This window comes from Thalassophryne amazonica, chromosome 16 (assembly GCF_902500255.1).
Source record: "Thalassophryne amazonica chromosome 16, fThaAma1.1, whole genome shotgun sequence".
NCBI lineage: Eukaryota > Metazoa > Chordata > Actinopteri > Batrachoidiformes > Batrachoididae > Thalassophryne > Thalassophryne amazonica.
The window spans coordinates 44,275,138-44,296,571 of NC_047118.1; the positions used below are offsets into that span (position 1 = coordinate 44,275,138).

The 21,434-nt window shown below is 39.9% G+C and overlaps 1 protein-coding gene across 2 annotated transcripts; it reads left to right on the forward strand.

Moving 5' to 3' along the window:
* The first annotated feature begins 6,191 nt into the window (after nt 1-6,191).
* cbx7a (chromobox homolog 7a) lies at nt 6,192-21,085 on the forward strand. Of its 2 annotated transcripts, XM_034189614.1 has the most exons (7): nt 6,192-6,517; nt 12,853-12,896; nt 14,370-14,435; nt 14,577-14,643; nt 18,652-18,961; nt 19,985-20,249; nt 20,490-21,085. In XM_034189614.1, the coding sequence occupies exons 1-7, from the start codon at nt 6,449-6,451 to the stop codon at nt 20,803-20,805; spliced, it is 1,137 nt and encodes a 378-aa protein (XP_034045505.1). In that variant the 5' UTR covers nt 6,192-6,448; the 3' UTR covers nt 20,806-21,085. The 2 variants fall into 2 exon arrangements, with proteins under 2 accessions (XP_034045505.1, XP_034045504.1); XM_034189613.1 differs by having other exon boundaries at nt 19,985-21,085.
* The last annotated feature ends 349 nt before the right edge of the window (nt 21,086-21,434 follow it).

Sequence of the window (21,434 nt, forward strand, 5' to 3'; positions counted from 1 at the left end):
GTTTCATGACAGAGACACACGTCCATTGAGCGGCAATAAACAGCTGACATGCAGGTTAAAACAGTGTAACAGCCATTTTAACCTGCATGTCAGTTGTTTTTTTTATTAAGGGATTATTCAACATTAATTCTCTTTTTAAAAGTTCCTTATAGAGATTGACAGTTTTATAACATTTGAGAGTCTACAAGCTTAATACTGATTATACGAGGTCTGTTAGAAAAGTAACGGACCTTTTTATTTTTTGCAAAAACTATATGGATTTGAATCATGTGCGCTTGCATCAGCCAAGCTTGAACCTTCGTGCGCATGTGTGAGTTTTTTCACTCCTGTTGGTTGCGTCATTCACCTGTGGGCAGGCTTTGAGTGAGCACTGGTCCACCCCCTCGTCGGATTTTCATTGTCAGGAAAATGTTTGAACGATTGGAGTAGCGCTGCATCAAATTTTTTTCAGAAACTGAGAGACAGCCAGGTGGAAACCATTCGGAAAATTCAGATGGCTTTCAGTGAAGATTCTATGGGCGTCACAAGGATTAAGGAGCATTACAACCAGATTAAAGACGGCCCACAGCGGAGGAGGGTGCACCGCACTCCGAGCGGCCATCGACAGGCTGAAATGACCAGATCATTTCCAAACTGAAGGCTGTGTTGATCCGGGACGTCGTGTGACCCAGAGAAATTGCGGAAGAGGTGGGCATAGCCATTTTTAGGCACATTCCACTGTTAAAGGAGATTTTGTAATGAAAGACGTGCGGCGGAATTCGCGCGTCGGGACGAAGCCGCAATGGCGGAGAACAAAAGCAAATCCATGTTGGAAGTCTCACGGGACATGTTGACATGCCCAGCTCTCCACAATTTCTCGGATACTCACTCGACTAAAAAGCCACCAAAAGCCATCTGAATCTTCTGAATGGTGGACGACATGTCCCGTGAGACTTCCAACACAGACTTGCTTTTGTTCTCCGCCACTGCAGCTTCATCCCGACGCGCGAATTCCGCAGCACGTCTTTCATTACAAAATCTCCTTTAACAGTGGAATGTGTCTAAAAATGGCTATGCCCACCTCTTCCGCAATTTCTCTGGGTCACACGACATCCCGGATCAACACAGCCTTCACTTTGGAAATGACCTGGTCATTTCAGCCTGTCGATGGCCGCTCGGAGCGCGGCGCGCCCTCCGCCGCTGTGGGCCGTCTTTAATCCGGTTGTAATGCTCCTTAATCCTTGTGATGCCCATAGAATTTTCACCGAAAGCCATCTGAATTTTCTGAATGGTTTCCACCTGGCTGTCTCTCACAGTTTCTGAAAAAATTTGATGCAGCGCTGCTCCAATCGTTCAGACATTTTCCTGACAATGAAAATCCGATGAGGGGGGTGGACCAGTGCTCACTCAAAGCCTGTCCACAGGCGAATGACGCAACTGACAGGCGTGAAAAAACTCCTGCATACGCACAAAGGTTCAAGCTTGGCTTCAAGCGCACATGATTCAAATCCATATAGTTTTTGCAAAAAATGAAAAGGTCCATTACTTTTCTAACAGACCTCGTATATTGTTCAAATTCAGCTAGAAGTCTGTCAAAATTGGGGGCACACGCACACACACCACATCCACAGACTCTCTCAAAGTAAATAGCTCTATTGAAAAGAGCACAAAGCTAAAGATGACAAAAAATAACATTCCACTCACCCAGTGTAAAGATTTCCAAATTAGTCCACAACAAAAACAAGCCCCCACGCATACGTCACACACGCACAATCGCAATTGTGATCACCAGCCATGGAGTGTTTCACTCATCCACAGTCGGATCCACAGACAAAGATCATTTTCAAGTTCCACTCGGCCAGAGAATAATGTCCAGGTCCACTCGCTCTCATCTTCTGATTGCTTCATATCCGATCACAGCTCTGCCTTCAACTCAAATTCTGTCAGGATCGTAGCGCATTAGATAGTCCATATATCTCCTGAAAATAGCGTCTTCTGAGTTTTTCCAATACAAGACATACAGTAGTGTTCAGAATAACAGTAGTGCTATGTGACTAAAAAGATTAATCCAGGTTTTGAGTATATTTCTTATTGTTACATGGGAAACAAGGTACCAGTAGATTCAGTAGATTATCACAAATCCAACAAGACCATGCATTCATGATATGCACACTCTTAAGGCTATGAATTTGGGCTATTAGTTTAAAAAAGTAGAAAAGGGGGTGTTCACAATAATAGTAGCATCTGCTGTTGACGCTACAAACTCAAAACTATTATGTTCAAATTGCTTTTTTAGCAAGCCTGTGAATCACTAAACTAGTATTTAGTTGTATAACCACAGTTTTTCATGATTTCTTCACATCTGCGAGGCATTAATTTTGTTGGTTTGGAACCAAGATTTTGCTTGTTTACTAGTGTTCTTGGGGTCATTGTCTTGTTGAAACACCCATTTCAAGGGCATGTCCTCTTCAGCATAAAGCAACATGACCTCTTCAAGTATTTTGACATATCCAAACTGATCCATGATACCTGGTATGCGACATATAGGCCCAACACCATAGTAGGAGAAACATGCCCATATCATGATGCTTGCACCACCATGCTTCACTGTCTTCACTGTGAATTGTGGTTTGAATTCAGAGTTTGGGGGTCATCTCACAAACTGTCTGCGGCCCTTGGACCCAAAAAGAACAGTTTTACTCTCATCAGTCCACAAAACATTCCTCCATTTCTCTTTAGGCCAGTTGATGTGTTCTTTGGCAAATTGTAACCTCTTCTGCATGTCTTTTATTTAACAGAGGGACTTTGCGGGGGATTCTTGCACATAAATTAGCTTCACACAGGCGTCATCTAACTGTCACAACACTTACAGGTAACTCCAGACTGTCTTTGATCATCCTGGAGCTGATCAGTGGGTGAGCTTTTGCCATTCTGGTTATTCTTCTATCCATTTTGATGGTTGTTTTCCGTTTTCTTCCACGCGTCTGGTTTTTTTTTTTTTTTTTTTTTTTCCATTTTAAAGCACTGGAGATCATTGTAGATGAACAGCCTATAATTTTTTTGCACCTGCGTATAAGTTTTCCCCTCTCCAATCAACGTTTTAATCAAACTACGCTGTTCTTCTGAACAATGTCTTGAACATCCCATTTTCCTCAGGCTTTCAAAGAGAAAAGCATGTTCAACAGGTGCTGGCTTCATCCTTAAATAGGGGACACCTGATTCACACCTGTTTGTTCCACAAAATTGACAAACTCACTCACTGAATGCCACACTATTATTGTGAACACCCCCTTTTCTACTTTTTTTTTTTACTAATAGCCCAATTTCATAGCCTTGAGAGTGTGCATATCATGAATGCATGGTCTTATTGGATTTGTGAGAATCTACTGAATCTACTGGTACCTTGTTTCCCATGTAACAATAAGAAATATACTCAAAACCTGGATTAATCTTTTTAGTCACATAGCACTACTATTATTCTGAACACTACTGTACATCTGCATGTCCAGGCATGTCCATGAGCCCAGCAGCATGCAGCTGTGACACAAACAGCAGCGTCACAACACTTTTAAGTTCCAAAATCCGACAGACTCTGAAAAAGTTAAAAGTTTTGGGGTGAAGTGTGTCGTCTCCACTGTAAATCCGGGCCACTGCTTTCAAAGCAAAGTGCTGAAGCTTCGTTATCAGACAGAACCTCATTCGTTTCCCTTGTCTGTCTCTGTGTGAGATGTTTGTGTTTTTCTCTTAATTACGTCACACGCAGAAAAATGCAGAGAATTGCTGAGTAAGACATTTTTAGGAAATGCACCTATTTCCTTGCTTCGGGAGAGGAATAAAAAACATCAGAAACCACTTGTTATGAGTGCATGTGTGCAGGGAGATTTACAGTCATTAGTACTTTGATGTTATGTTGCTAACTGGGACGTTAAAACACATGCGACATGTCCTTTAACTTTTTTGGATCACGTTGTCCTCAAGGGACAATAATTCAGATGTGGATAAAGGATAAAAAAAAATTCAGTCCGAAAGAAAAGCTAAATTAATACCTGAAACTTGCAGAAAACAGCATATGTACTGCTGCAGTGGACTTCAAAAAGAGTTAAAAAGCACACTGTTGAATCCCACAGGAAGAGATTAGGCATCTAATGTCCTGTCAAAACTGTGAGGTCAAAGGTCACATCCGGGTCAGTATGGATCAGTGTTCAGCCCTGAAATAGTTATCAACTCCTCTTCCTGTCTTATCATCATCATCCAGCTTTTCAGTGGTCACTGTAGAAACAGTTTCCATGACACCCGCTGCCCGTAAGTGATGCAAGTGTTCCAGGTGCAGAGTAGATGGACGGGTACAGAATTTTACTGTAAACTGATCCACGCTGGCCTAAGTGAAAAAGAACAGGACTTTGGCTCCAGGCCCGTCACCTTTGTGACAACTACCTGCTCCCTCCCCGGGGCTCGTGTTCAGAGAGTAAACTTGCAGGTATAAAGTTGTTCTTCCCTGATGTCTTTTTTTTTTTTTTTTTTGTCATGTGCATGCGTACTTAATCCCCACAGATCAGTGACTGTGATCACACCGTGGCACACGCTGACAGACAGTTTGAATTTTAAGAGGCAGGTTTCTGTAAAAATAAACGTGGGCCGCAGCATATCAGCAGTCATTAGCATCAATGAGCTTCGCACTCAGCCTCCTTCCTGCTTCTCCTCTCTGCAGATATGTTTCTTTGCATTCAGGGTGTAAAATTAAGACCTTGAGTGTTTTGCCGTTTAATTCCATATTTGGATCAAACAGGGCTGGAGGGGCGGATGGAGAGTGAATCAAAGCTTTCATTTCCATTGCAGATTCTGATCTTTCCTGACTTAATGTTACATAAAAACACACAAACTAACAGTTTATTGCTCAAGATGTAGATCACTATTTCACTGCATAATATTTAGATACGACCGCCATCTCCATGGATAAATCCATTCGAATCTATCTGAAATTCCCCAAAATAAAAATACTGAGAATACATATTTGAGCAATTTTATTAAATTAATGAAGTATCTAAAATCTCCCAAATAACAATAGCTAATTAATTTAGTAGGTTTCTCTAATCATAGTATTAATGAAATATGAAGTGATAAAAAAATATATACTTTATTATGATTACGACTAATAAATTTGTCTATGATCTGTTAAATAATTAGTATTTCTTTAGAGCAATTATTGGGAAAATATTGGGAAAACTTGTTTGCATATGTTTTGCCCTCTACTGTATGAAATGCTTTGTGGTACTGAAACCAACATGAAACCTGCTCAGCTGTCTGCAATATTTAAAAACATTAACTCTGTGCAACTGAAAAAACCCACTTATTTAAACTTATTTAGATAGATATCATATCAGCGCAGACAGGATCCCTCATGAATTTAAAAATATTAACAATGATAAAATGGTTGTCCAAATATATACAGTAATCAATACCAACTGAATTTTTACTTTATTTCGTTTGGGGAATGAGGTGGGGTGGGGGCCGTGCTACTCAGCAGCTCCCCCTTTGGCTACACCCCTGGTGGATTTTATACAAATCATGGCTGTCATTATAAAAACTTCAATCAGCCTTTATTTATGCAAGACTTTTCCCATATTTTATCCAGTTTGGTCAGCGGATTCAGCACTACGCACACACACACACACACACACACACACACACACACACACACACACACACACACACACACACACACACACACACACAATAAAAAAATAACCACCCTCACTTCACAGGTGGGAAACATAACATCCTTGGCAGAGATGACTGTAAAAATGTGATTAAATACAAGCTGGTTTTCTTTAAAAAAATAATAATAATAAAACAGACCTGAAAGGATTTTATATTATATATTGGATTGAAAGCTATTTATTGATTCATATTTATATTTATTATTTAGAAGTTTTTTATTATTTTTTTCAGATGTTTTAAGCATGGTAAAAGAAAGAGAGCTGTTTTTAAAAATCAGCCAAACTGTAGTTTTCCACAGTGGGGTGGAAAAGTACAAAATACAAAGTTGTATTTTTTTTTTTTTTTTTTAAGTTTTATATTTTGTAGTTTTCCATAGTGGGGATGAAAAACTACAAACTTTGTATTTTTGACCCTCCTCCTCCTCCTCCTCCTCTCCCGCTGCACTCTGCTCTGCTTTGCGTGCGCGGCCACGCGTGCACGTGCACGCTCCTTGGGGGCTCGGCCTCTACGCAATGGAAAGGGGGCGCGCCCGACTTAAAGCGGCGCGCTGTCCAGTGTTGGATGTGTCGCAGATTTTTAAAAAGTGAGAGAGGAGCACCAGCAGGAGTTTGGATCGAGCGCACACGGCGCCACTTCACGGCGCGAGCGCGCGCACACAGGACACTTTTAACGGCTTTTACCGTATTTTTTTTTTTTTTAATTCCACCACCTCGACACAAACAGGGGAGACCCAGTTTGGGAGTGCGTGCAGATGGAGCTGTCTTCAATCGGAGACCAGGTGTTCGCGGTGGAGTCCATCACCAAAAAGAGAGTCAGGAAGGTAACTTCATCACAACTTACATAACTTACCGTCACACGCGGCATTCACGCACTTTACGCACAGTTACGCACTGAAGTTTGCACATCCTGGAAGCGGCTGGTGCGCTTCTGTCGCTGCGTGCACGTTCTCCTGTAGTAATAAGGTAGATTAAAGGGGGGTGTGCGTCCCCTGTGCAGCCAGCTACGCAGTTTATTTTGGGGAGCTGCGTAATTGTTCCCACGTCGGTTTGTTGTGCACAAATAAACAGCCTCGGTGATCCGCGCGAGCCGATCTATAATCAATAATCATCCGTCAGCTTCCCGTGTGTGACAGTGTTGTTGTTGTTGTTGTTTCTGTTTTGATGTCATTTAACAAAATTGTGTTTTGACTGTTGATCGCAACAAGAAGGCGGCACTTTATGATGGTAATTAATCAGAAACTGATCGATAATTGTATTGATCGTATCTGTAATCGTGAAAGAAATAAAAGTTGTGTCATTAAAAAAAAAAATTAAAAAAAATGGACGTGGTGATAAACGTTTCGTAACGACGCTGTGGTGTTGTAGCGCCACATGCAGTCCGATGTTGCGTGTCCGTGTTGTGACAGTGACGTGCGGGCGTGCGTGCGTCACTCGTGGGGACTGGTGGTCAGAAATTGTTTTGTGCGCAGTCGTTTGCGCAACACCACGTTGTTGACATGCTGCCGTGGCTCCACCTATCACAGCCACCGGTGTAATGTTCTGGAAAGAGCGCGCGCGCGCTGTGGAAACCGGTTCGCGGACCCACGGGGGGGGGGGGGGGGGGGGTGCTGTGAGAGAGAGAGAGAGAGAGAGAGAGAGAGAGAGAGAGAGAACTGCTGTTTGGAGGCCAACCAGCTCCGCTGTCATTGACGTCATTGTCACAAAAACAGAGTCTGAAAGGGAGAAAAATGTCCCTGCCCCCCCCCCCCGTCCAATACACCAATTAAAGCGACAGTCACATCCGTTTTACACACGCGCACAGCTGCTCGATCCTGTATTGCAAGGGATTACAGTCAGTGGCGGCTCCAGAGGTTTATTTCTTTAGGGGTTGGGGGGGGGGGGGGCAGAGTTTGGATGAGCCTAATGTGCAGATATTCACAAAAAATACTAAGAAATATGGACTGTTTAAAAATCATCAATCTCCTGACGGAGTTAGTCAAAACTAAACAGCTATACTAAAATACAGAATGGAGTGAAATGGGAGCTAATAATCACGAAATGGGGGTAACATGTAATGAAATGGAGCAGACTGACTCCAAATATGATTCAATTAGGTACTTCTATTCTTTCTTTTTTGTGAAATGGGGTGAAATAGAGATAATAATGAAATGGGGGTGAAATGTAACAAAATGGTACAGACTGACTCCAAATAGGATTCAATTGAGTACTTTAATTTATTTAGGGAAATGGGGCAAAATGGGGACTGCTAATAATGAAATGGGGGTAAAATGTAAAATGAAATGGTACAGAGTGACTCCAAATAGGATTCAACTGAGTACTTTAATTTATTTAGGGAAATGAGGGGAAATGGGGACTGCTAATAATGAAATGGAGCAGACTGCCCCATTGGTTGAAGTTTCATCTCTTGAACACCAGATGGCGTACCTGCCCCAGTACATGTACTGAGTGCATCTCACAAAAAAAACAAACACCAAACAATTAAATAAATGTAGTTAATTGGAGTCAGTCTGCTCCATTTTGTTATGTTTTACCCCCATTTTGTGATTATCAGTCCTCATTTCACCCCATTTCGCTCCATTTCGTATTTTAGTATGGGCCAAAACTAAATGGAGATTTTACAGATGATCAGAACTGGGGCTGCAAACCTCTTCTTTCGGCTTCTTGCACCCTGTCCTCTGACGAGGGCTGCAACTAACGATTATTATTATAATAATTTATTAATCTGTCAGTTATTTTCTCGATTAATTGATTAGTTGGTTGGTCCATAAAATGTCAGAAAAAGCTGAAAAATGTCAAACAGTGTCTCCCAAAACCCAGGGTGATGTCTTCAAATGCCTTAGTTTTGTCCACAACCCAAAGATAGTTTATTGACTGAGAGGAGTAGAGAAATTAGTAATGAAGTCAGAAAGTATTCACATTTAAGAAGCTGAAATTAGAGAATTTTGCCTTTAAAAACATTCAAAGGTAATCATTAATTAACTGTCGCCCACCCCTGGATTAAATCCTTTCCAGACCACAAGGCCCAGTTTTTAACACTGGTTTCTCTTGTGTGAAGCGGATCAGAGTCAGTCGCTGGGTTTCCACAACAGATTTGTACACAAATTAATTAACCAGTATTTTCATAGCATATTACGACCAGGGAGAAAAAGCAAGTAAACTGTTAGCCTGGAGGATAAAAAAAAATGCAATCAGACAGAGCAATTCTTAGTATAAAAACAAACTTGGATGATCTAACTTATGACCCTCTAGAAATAAACGATAGCTTTAGGACATTTTATGAACATTTGTATAAATCAGAATGTAACGTGAACGAAGAAATCCAAAACAACTTCCTGGATAAATTACAATTTCCAAAACTGTCAGAGGAAGATAATGAAATATTGGACAGGACATTGACAATTACTGATATAAAAGAAGCAATAGGAAGTTTGAACAGCGGCAGAGCACCGGGGCCAGATGGACTACCGGTAGAATTCTATAAGATGTTCAAAGATAAAGTAGCCCAGCCACTCTTAGACATGTTTAAAGAATCATACAAAATTGGGACCCTCCCAGACACCCTAAGATTAGCAACTATCATCCTCATTTTAAAACCTAACAAACCACAAACAGATTGTGCATCATATAGGGGAATAAGTCTCATGGGATGCGATTTGAAAATATTGTGCAAAGTGCTCTCCAAAAGACTAGAAAGGTGTGTACCCAAATTGATATTGGATGATCAACAAGGATTCGTTCAACAGAGACAAGGCTATCATAATATCAGATGTGTGTTAAATGTATTATATGAGAAACATAATGCTCGTGATACAGCAATATTGTCAGTAGATGCACGTCAAGCGTTTGATAGGATAGAATGGCGCTATCTGTTGAAACTACTCCCAAGATATGGAATGGGGGAAAACTTCATCAAATGGATTAAATTGTTATATACAAACCCCACTGCCCAAGTTTTAACTAACAATAACCTTTCCAGACCATTTCATTTACAATGTTCCACTAGACAAGGGTGCCCCCTGTCACCAATTCTTTTCATACTAGCTATGGAACCCCTGGCTATAGCGGTGAGAGCCCAGGTAGGACTCTCGGGAGTCAACATTGGTGGTAGAAATAATATTCTTTTTAACAGACTTAAAGAACACTATTCCTAACCTGATGAACCTGCTTGAGAAATTTGGCGAATTTTCCGGATATAAAATCAATAATAGTAAATCAGTACTACTGTTTCTTAATGATGAGGACAGGAAATCCCCTCCAATAAAAACCAAATTCACTATCACTACAGATGGGTTCAAGTATCTGGGAGTCCAAATCACCCCAGATATAGATAAAATTGTCACTATAAATTACGATCCCTTGGTAGATGAGGTCACAGAAACACTTGGTCGCTGGTCAAGTTTACCTATTTCTATGATAGGACGCATTAATATAATAAAGATGTCAATTTTACCAAAATTTTTATATTATTTTCAAACACTTCCTTTGCCACTACCTCGATCATTTTTTGATAAATTGAACAAAATATTCAGTGAATTCATATGGAACAAGAGGAAAGCAAGACTTCGGTTCAAGCTACTTTATTTACCTTATGAAAGAGGGGGCCTTCAATTTCCAAACCTTCAGTGGTATTATATGGCAGCACAATTAACATCAGCATTGCACTATTTCAGTACAGGCACTCCTCCAGCTTGGGTATCCATCGAGCAACAATCAATCCCAAATTTACCAATAAACAACTATCTATATTCATCTGATATAAAACTACTTAAAAAACAAACAAAAACTCCATTTCTAAAAAACACAATAACTGTATGGTACAATGCCCATAAACTTGTCAAAAACCCTATAACAATATCTCGTTTCTCACCTATATGGAACAATAACCAGTTCATACCAGGTAGGATGGATGGAGGATTCAAATTATGGAAAGACAAAGGCATTCAGACAATCAAGGACCTATATGTAGATGGAAAACTGCTTACATTCAATGAATTGTGTGAAAAATTTCAAATCCCCAAAAAGCACTTTTTTAAATATTTACAAATAAGAAATTTTATATCATCAAAATATAGAGAAAGTACGAATATCCCCTGTCTATCAACAATTGAAGAAATTGCTATAAAACACCAGAAAGGGAAAGGTCTATTATCAAAATTTTACAACCTGCTCATGGTCCATTCTAAAGATTCAACACTAGATAAATTGAATGCTTGGAGGAATGACTTGCATGAAGATATAAGTGAAACTGAATGGAACGAAGCATGTTTAAGAGCACAGAAACAAACAATAAATACGAGACTTAAACTACTTCAATACAAATGGCTAACAAGGACATATATAACTCCTGAAATACTTCACCATATCTCTAATAATATTCCCGACACTTGTAATAAATGTGGTAACTTTAAAGGAACTCTTGTACACTGTCTTTGGGAATGCGCGACAATTCAACTTTTTTGGAAAAATGTAATTCAATGCTTAATGGAAATATTTAATATAAACATTCCACTTTGTGCAAAATTATGTATATTGGGAATATATCCTGATGGCCTATTGAAAAAAAAAAACAAGTGAAACTATTGGATTTTGGACTTTTACAAGCTAGAAGAGTTATTGCTCTGAATTGGAAGAATATTGAAGCCCCTTCCCCAAGACAGTGGATTAAGGAACTTTCAGAATGTATAGGTCTTGAAAGACTGACATATATAGTCAAGGGTAAACGAAAAGATTTTGTTAAATTGTGGGAACCATATTTGAATATTATATCTATGAAATAGGAAATACAGAAGTCATCTCTACATTATTATTATTATGCATTTTCCTTTTTGTTACTGCTGAATAGTGATATTTGAGTGGATTGTGATAAATTGCGCAATGTAAGGTTTATATGTGCACAAGTATGGATGTGTATGTGTGTGTGAAATGTATTGTTCTTCTTGTATATTGACATGTTCATATTGTCAATTATTCATATTGTTATATCTTTGCAAGAAAATGTAATAAAAATGCTGGAAAAAAAAACAACAAAAAAAAAAAACAGTATTTTCATAATGTTGCCAAAAAACACAGTTGCAGAATGACAGCGTTTCCACTGAGCGATGGGTTTGATAGAACTGTCATTCTAGTGAGGTTCTCACAAGAACTGAAAAGTCATGGTGATGGATCAGTAAGTCCCACGAAATATTGGAATTTTTTTTGTTTGTTTGTTTGTTTAGTCCTATACTGTCGTAACGTCATCTCTTATAACATTCTACAGGCTCTCTGTCTCTTACTTTGGCCCCACACGAAAAAAAAAAAAAAATGTTTCCATCCATCCATCTTCTACCGCTTAGTCCAATTAAGGGTCGCGGGGGGCTGGAGCCTATCCCAGCAGTCATAGGGCGTGAGGCGGGGTACACCCAGGACAGGACGCCAGTCTGTCGCAGGGCCACAAACAAACACAGACACACCTACACGCACACCTAAAGACAATTTAAAGATTCCAATCCACCTAACCCGCACGTCTTTGGATGTGGGAGGAAACCGGAGCACCCGGAGGAAACCCACGCAAACATGGGGAGAACATGCAAACTCCATACAGAAAGGCTACGGGAATTGAACCCACGACCTGCTAACCACTAATCCACCGTGCCGCCAAAATTGTTTCTATTGCAGTTTTAAGAAATAAGACTTTTTTTTGATTGCCTGAAAATCTCGTCCTGTGAGCGCAAAAACGCTTTTTTTTTTTCTTAAATACACTTTTTTGTTAAGCACATTTTCAGTTCCCCACTTCAAATTGTGCAGTTTGAAGGATAATGGAAATCCGTCTCTTGCCCCCCCCCCCCCGGGATGGCATGCTAGTCTAGGAGGCCTGAGTAATTAACCAAAAAATATATCAAAACTACATTAATTTAATTGTGTTACTACTTCATTGTTTTCACTCACAGGCATCAGATGTCAATATCTTATTTCTAAAGTTTTTGATGCCTGCTGATGTACCACAAATCAAATAAATATTTTCTGCTGTGGTTATGTTGGAGATACAGAAATCCCAGAGGGTAGGGGGCTACAGCCCCTTCAAGCCACTCCTTAGAAAGGCCTATGTGCAGGATGTGTTTCATGTGTTCTCCTCTGCCACTGCTTCTCCTCTAATGTTCTCTCTCCCTCCCTCCTCCAGGGTAATGTGGAGTATCTTCTAAAATGGCAGGGTTGGCCCCCAAAGTGAGTAAGCCTTGAGTCATCATCCAATGATCTCATACACTGACTCACTGTCTTATTCAAAATATACACAGTTTATACCTGAGGACCATGATGTCATCCACACACACACACACACACACACACACACACGAGTTGTTGTTTTTTTTTTTCACCAAAAATTTTAAATTATGATCTTTAACCTCAACATGAAATCAAATATCTTCATCATGATTTAAGCTGAGTAGTAAAATAGTAACAACAGTAATTTGTACAACACTTTACCACACATTGTTACAAAGCACTATGCAGAAAAACAAAAATTAACTACAACATACAATAAGATCAATTATAACAGATACAAAATAATTATAAAACCATTATAAAAAAAAAAGCAAACAGTGTCCCAAAAGAACAAAATGTAAAACACATCACAATGGACAGATGAAGTAACTGCCCATTTTAAAACAGTGCAGCATCACTTTTGCAGCCAGTTGGTGTGAGATGTGTCTGTCAGGTGATGGATATGAGAGCTTTTTGAAGTCACTGAATATTCAGAGTTCATTTCAGACAAAGTAAAATCTGATGCAACAACACTGAGTCATTGCACTGAAGTTTCACATGTTGCTTACAGTTAGAGATATACTGTGTTCTCCAGGGTACGTGTCACAGGTTTTTCTTTTTACTAGTTTGGGAAGTCCTGTGACTTGTACTTCAGTGTAACTTACACACTGAAAGATCAACATATTTCATGAGTCTATATTATAATAGCCAAGTGACCTCTGTGTGTGTGTGCGTGCGTGTGTATGGCTTTAATGACGTTAAAACCGGGGAGAGCTGACATTTGCCATTTGGTATGCTTATGTATTTTGGGTGAAGGAAGAACACCGCTAAAATTGAAAGTTGATAGGACAAATATTTTTGGAGAAATTAGCAATTTTATCCAACCAGTAAACAATGGACGTTGTGCTGCAATGCACCATGGGAGTCTGGGGTTTTGGGGGTTTAAATGTTGTTATTGTGGTTCATGTTAGTTTAACAGTGTTGTTAGTGTTAGTGATTTATTGTGTTTTTGTAGTTCAATTGGTTTAGTCAGTTAAGTGTCATGTTGCCGTTACCATGAGTGAAATGTGTATTATGTTTGATGTGTTCCGCCACTGCCTCTGTTTCTTTATGTCTAAAATTAGAAGCACCTGCTTGTGGCGGAATGTGGAAAAGACAAAACACTTTCTGTGCATGCATGTAACTTCAATCACGGAGAAACTGCGGAGAGCTGACATTTGCCGTTTGGTTTGCTTATGTATTTTGGGTCAAGGATGAACACCGCCAAAATGGAACGTTAATAACATTATAATTTGGCTGCTTTTAGCCACATTGACTTAGAACTTTTTTCATGGTCACACACAGTTCACACATTTTAATACTTCAGAGTCAACACTAAGAAAAACAAAAGTATGAATGAAAACAAATATTTAAAGTTTTTGTGTGCTCTGGCAGGTACAGTACTTGGGAACCAGAGGACAATATTTTGGACCCTCGTCTGGTCCTGGCCTATGAAGAGCAGTGAGTAATCACAGACGGCTTCATTTTCAATTCTGGCAATTTTTTTTATTTATTAATTTCTTTTTTTATATCTCTTACCATCTGTTTGTCTTTGTCACTTTCTCTGTGTCCATCTGCTGCCTCTCTGTTTCTTCCTCTCAGTCAGGAGAAGATCAGAGCACTGGCCTATCGGCGGAAAGGTCTCCGACCCAGGAGGCTGGTCCTGCGGGTAACTGAACTTCCTGCTTCCCCCACAGTCCATTTTTATGGTGTTTCCTCTTCTTTTTGTGACATGACATGACTTGTTTTTTTTTTTTTGTGTGTGTGTGTGTGGGGGGGGGGGTTGTATCAATTTCACCCTGATCATCGGTTTTCACCTGTGTGCAGGTGACGTTGGTTGTTTTTGCGTTTCCGCTCAGAGAGTTGGATGATGTCAATAATACAGACTTTTCCTGTGTCATGTTACTCATAATCTGTAATTATTTGCTCTGGTGTGTGAGTCACACTGCCTCACTTCAGCTTGTGTTGTTTCTTTTCGCAAAGTCTTATTAGCACTACACGTTTACATCTGGGATGGAACGCAGTATTTTGATACTGCAGACAATGCACAAGCAAAACCAGAACTATTACAGATTCAAACAAGCTTTTGCGATTTTCTGAATTAGATTTATTTGACTTAATTATGGTCTGGGTGAGAAATAATGAATTTTACCTTCAGAATTTATAAGACTGTTGGGTAAGAAGACAGTAAGGGGTATGCTAACCTGACCTTTGACCTTGATGTTCACCCAAATGGTTGACCTCTGACTGACCTTGCCAGATATGAAACTTCAGTGACACGTTCGATCAGTATCGGGTTGAAAATCACAATTCTTGACCTTGACCTTTGCTAGAATTAGTCCATTTAGGGCAGTTTCAGGGTCAGTTTTTGTTAACTTGCCAAATTTGGTAGAAATCAGTAAAATGACCTGAGAGAAGGCCAACAGGGAGGCAGATATGACCTTTGACCCAATGATTGACCTTTGGTAAGTTTGGACCCACCGACATATGTGTGCCAAGTTTGGTGCAAACTGGAGTGATTTTTTTTTTCTTTTTTTTATTAATTAATTAATTTATTAGTTTATTTGACAGGGACAATACAGTCAGACATAGCTACAAATCAAAGCTTGCAGCTGATGTGATGCATACAGAGTATAGCAACAAGTGCTAATTTACAACTCCCGTCCCTGGTTAGGCTTTTCTACTCTAACACGACCTAAAAACATCTTAATTTACATTTGAACATCTATAATAAATAGAACAGTGCAATTCAAACTCTCATCTCACTCATCTTATTCATTCACTCTCATATGTTTATTGGTGGGTACAGTTTTGGTTTGATTTAAGCCAAGATTTAAGTTTAAAGGTGAACATTTTCAACTCACTGACAGCCTTAATATCTGTGGGCAGTGAGTTCCAGAGTTTACAGCTTTTGTAAGAAAAGGCTGACTGTCCAAACGAGGTTCTGCACTTGGGGATGGTACAGTTATAATTTAAGCTACCTCTTGTTGTCCTGCTGCTGTTTGGTCTCCCCATAAATTCCCTAAGTGGTTCTGGAGCCAAATTGTGGTAGCATTTAAAAAATAATTTTAGAAAACAGAAATTGCTAAAACTGTCAAAACTCAATAAGTTATGTTTGTGGAGGATTTGACAGTGATGATGACGGATTGGTTTTCTGTCCATAATTTTGATTGCTTGATTTTAAAGTGAACCAATGCGCTTTGTGGCTGAGGGAGCTGCCTGGGCCCATGCTGTCATGCAATAGGAAATATGAGAGAATATCATCCCATGCATGTACAGCACGGCCGCCTGGTTTGGAATGAAGTGCCTGATAAGTCTAAAACAATTTATATTTCTTTGTATTGTTTTGGATATTTTCTTTATGTGTTCATCAAATTTTAGTTGCGGGTCAAGAACCAATCGTAGATATTTCATTTCATTTACTTGTTGTATTTCGCTGTTTTGGAAAACTATTTTAAAATTGTGTTCTAATTTTTGTTTTTTGATTGAAAAGCACATAGACACTGTTTTAGTGAGGTTAGGGACTAATTGATTTTTGAAAAGCCACTGACTAACCTCAGCCATACATGCAGATAAAACATCTGCAGCTTGCTCTGGTGTCTTTGCGGGTGCATAAAAAACTGCATCGTCCACGTAAAGTTGGCAGCGAACACCTGGGCAAGATAGTGGAAGGTCCTTTATAAAGAGACCAAAAAGCAGTGGTTCCAGTATGGAGCCCTGAGGTATTCCCATCGAGATGTTTATCAGGGAGGATTTATCCTGGGCCACTCTCTTTACCTTTGACCCCAGTGACCTTGACCCCAGTGATTGACCTTTGGTAAATTTGAACTCACCTAGATGTGTGGCAGGTTTGGTGGATATCAGAGTGAAAAAGGAAAATTTTGACCTTTGACCCCAGTGATCTTAGTCTTTGCCAAAACAAACCCTTTAAGAGCAATACTGGGGTTGAACTTCATCCACATGTCAAGTTTAGAGGAAATCATTAAAAGACTTGGGAGCAGTAGGAGAGCAAACAGACAACCGTTTCTCAAATTCTAGCATGATTGTCAGAAATGGATGCAAATGGACATATTTGTATACTCAGAATATCTATTCAAATTTCCAGTTATTTTGTTTAAAAGCCTTTATATAGTGAACTTAAAAAAATACAAATATAAAATGTATGTGTGACAGTTATTTACAGTTTGATTAATTTAGAGTAAATCTGTGTGGTAAATCTCTATGAAGTAGGCAGTCTTAACAAACTGAGTGTGCAAGAAGGAGACGAGTGAGGGAAGCCATCAAGACACCCATGACAACTCTAAAGGAGTTACAGGCTTCTGTGCCTGAAACATAGAAAAATAGCTGTGAAGTGATAATTTTATCTAAATTCATCAGTGTAACTGTGTGGAGCATACATTTATTTATTCTGTACTTTTTGTTAGTTTTACTATAGGAAAGCTTTTTTGTTGTGTTTTTGTGTTTGTTTTTTCCTTACCACTGTTGCTCTTGGGGTTGGTAAGGTTAGACCTTACCTGTGTGAAGCGCTTTGAGGCAACTCTGTTGTGATTTGGCGCTATATAAATGAAAATAAATTGAAATTGAATTGAAATTGAATTGTGTTGATGAGTTATTTGGAATTTAAAAGTTAAAATGTATGGAATTAGATTTGTGTCAGAAGTATTCATCTATTTGCTTTGAAACAAAATTAAATAAATGGAGAGCATATCATTATTTTAAACAAATTAAGACTGAGATATAAAGAATAAAAGATAAAACGAAGAACATTTCCAGCTCCACAGTTGGCTGTTTCTTTTTGGCTCCCACTGCTGATGATTATTTTGGATTTTTTGTTCAGTCATGATGGGTTCGCTCACCAGATGTCCAGATGGTAGTACAAGTCCAAATTTGCTGTGTTCCAGTCAAAGTTGAAATGTGGAATTCTTGAGGTAAAAATTCTGATCTTTGACCTCTAAGTGTCCCATTAAAAAAACACAAATGATAACAAGAAGCACAGTTGATATTAAGTATTTGTGCAGATAAAATATTTTCTGTATTTTTTTAGACCTACTTTTTGTAACCTCTCTTTTCTCTTTATTAACTACAAAGGTGTATCTACCTAACTACTACTACTACTACTACTGCTACCACCACCACTACCTCAGGTATCGCCTGTACAGGATACTATAGCAGTTCTGTCTTTGTATCTTTTTCTAACACTTATGTGGGGTCAATATGTAGGTCAGTGTCCCCCAGGTTTGAAGCGTTGTTGGGTCCAACAAGTTGTCCAAGGACACTTGGAACACTCGGCCACAACTGGGGATCAAACCCAACAACCATTTGGTCAAAGGGAGCTGTGCGTTTCTCACAAAGCAAACACAAGTTCAGATATTGATTTCTGTCACATTTATGTGTACTTAAGTATAAAATGAATTGTTTCTGGTCTAAATGTAACTATTTCTGAGTGCACCAACAAAGAGACTTTGGTGATTTTTAAGCATCAAACTCAAACCTTATTTAATGCTAAAATATGGAGAGAAAAAAAAACCTCTACCAAATTGTCTTCAAAACTCTTGACACAATTCTAATCCCGTACATTTCTGCAGATTAGATTCTACTAAATGAAGCAATAAGATGAACAGAGTAATAACTTTTCTGAATGTTTCACATTCTAATTCGTTTTGTCTCTCTGCCCCAGAACATCTTTGCAATGGATCTCCGCAGTGCACACAAGATCCCGGACAAGCCCCCGTCCCGGCTGCGTCTCTCCCTCACCCGTTCCATGAGCACCGATGTAGACCACGGCGAGAGGTGCAGCATGTTTCGCCGGCCAGTGAGGAGGAGGAGCAAGCAGAGTGTGTCCAAACTGGGGCCCGAAGGACCCTCAAACAATCATCTGAGGGCCAGGAAGAAGGAGGAGCCTATGGAGGATGATTGGGGCCGCACCAGCGATGAAGAGAAGCAGGAGTCAGAAAACACCTTAGAGAGACATGAAGACAGTTTAGATGGTTGGTTTAACAAGTGGAAAATAATCCTTATCATGTTGTAATTTTTGCAGCAGGAGTGAAACCGTGTTTGACTGTGACAACTTGAGGCTCTTGCACTTCCTGATGTGTGATCTTCGGGGCAGCTGAGGATTCATGCAGATATTTGGAATTTCTTTTTTTTTTTATTATTAAATCATTATCTGTTGCGGCAGCTGCAGCTTAATGCAGATTTGTGCAAATCCCTGATTCACTGTTACCATAATATATGGTTCTGTGAGTCCTTGACATCTGACCAATTTGACTTAAAATTGAGCCACTTTATCTTTGAGGAAAACATGATCCTCCATCATGTTTAATCCATACTGGGTCAAACTGTTTGAGCTGTTTCAGGATTAAACCTTTAAACCAGGATTAAACCTTCAGGATTAAACCTTTCAGGATTACCCAAGTTCAAAGGTCATGTAACCAAGAGAAAGGTGACACATGACTTTATATTTGTGTTTCATAGTAACTGTAGGTGTATTTTTAAACCAGTTCCTGAAAATAGCCATTATAAAAGTTTGTCCTTTCAAGGTCACCCAAGGTCAAAGGTCATGTAACCAAGAGAAAGGTGACACATGACTTTATATTTGTGTTTCATAGTAACCGTAGGTGTATTTTTAAACCAGTTCCTCAAAATAGCCATTATAAAAGTTTGTACTTTCAAGGTCACCCAAGGTCAAAGGTCATGTCAACAACAGAAAGGCAGTGTAGGATTTCACATCAGTTTTTAATGGTAACCATAGTTACATTTTTAACCAGTTCCTCGGAATAGTCGTTCTGAGCGTCCCTGTTATAAAGATTAGGGCCAATTTTTGACCTTGATTTTTAATCAGTTTTTCTCAAAATCATATTGCGTTGTCTTTGGCTGATCCTCAGACAGAGGATGGAAAATGATGCTGTCATATGTGCTGCTGCTGTGCGCGGGTGTAAACATGATTTTCTGTCGTATAACACATCAGCAGCCAAATCTCACACCATATGAATTCTCGCTCTGTTCCTCAGGTCAGTCAGAGTGCAGCTCCCATCCCGCCCTCGAGCGACACGACTTGGAGATTGATGTGGATGAGAAGCTGGACGCCAGCCCAATTGGAGGGGGTGGGACATCCGGTGTGGAAATATGGCAGATTTCTGCGGCTGTCGCATCAGATGAAGGGACTTCTGAAACTGAAAGGAGCCAAATAATAACGTCTGAGCAGTCGGACGGCCTGGGAGGTGGCAGGTTTGTTTTGGGGAGCCCCTGTGAGGTCAAGGAGTTAGAGATGTCTAGGTTAGAGAGTGATGTCTGTCAGAGTGAGAGCAGGAGCGACACCCCAGCCTCAGCCCCAGCCAGCATTCAGAGGACCAACGAGGTGACGGGTGATGCGTTCACTGTCTGCTCTCCTGCAGAAGCAACACATGAAGAAGGTGACAATCAGAGCACGATAACGTCTGAGCGGTCGGACGGCCCGGGAGGTGGCAGGTTTGATTTGGGGAGTCCCTGTGAGGTTAAGGAGTTAGAGACGTCTAGGTTGTGTCCCAGGTTAGAGAGTGATGTCTGTCAGAGTGAGAGCAGGAGCGACGACGCAGCCCCAGCCCCAGCCAGCACTCAGAGGACAAATGAGGTGACGGTTGATGCGTTCGCTGTCTGCTCTCCTGAGGATACAAGAAGTGAAGAAGGTGACAATCAGAGTGTCGCCACCATGCTGGCACATGCTGGCAGTCAGACGGCTCCTGCTGAAGCAGAGGCTCCTGGGAAGGTGATTGTGACAGAAGTGACTATTAACTCCCTGACAGTGACTTTTAAAGAAGCAACTGTGGCTGAAGGCTTCTTTAAGGGCTGCTGAACGCTACCTGGGATGGAAAATAACCACAATTACACTTGCCACTCATTCTGTCCATGTAAATAGTTATATGTGAGATAAAAACACGGTTACGGATCTACACTCATTTCCTACTGAGTTCAGTGAAGACATTATTGCCTTTGAGTATAGTCAGTGAGTGGTACTTTTATCATTGTGGTTCATTTTGTACTGTAAAGTGCAAGTTGGCAAACGAATTTTCCCCAAAATGTGCTTAAATCACTTTTAATCCATTGCGGTCCGGTGAACATAACTGTAGTGGTGGGCACAGTTCCGCTAACCGCTAATTAGCAAAGCTAACATTTTCATTAGCAGATTAGCTTTTCAGCTAACTTTGAAAACCATCAGCGGACCAGTTAGCTTCCTCTAAATATAATTCTGTTAATTTTCAGTCTGCTAACATTTTTGCTGACATAGTGACTAAAGTTTAACGGTCAGGAATATTTGTAAAACCTAAAATCCTACATGTTAATTCCTGTTGTGTGTTTTGCAATATTCAGACCGCTGTGAAAAACTCAGTCCTCCCCCAGTATAAGGAGGCAGACCTGCTACCAGCTGTGATTACAAAGAAGGAAAAAAAAAATGTCATTCAATTTAAACATGCATCAAGTCAG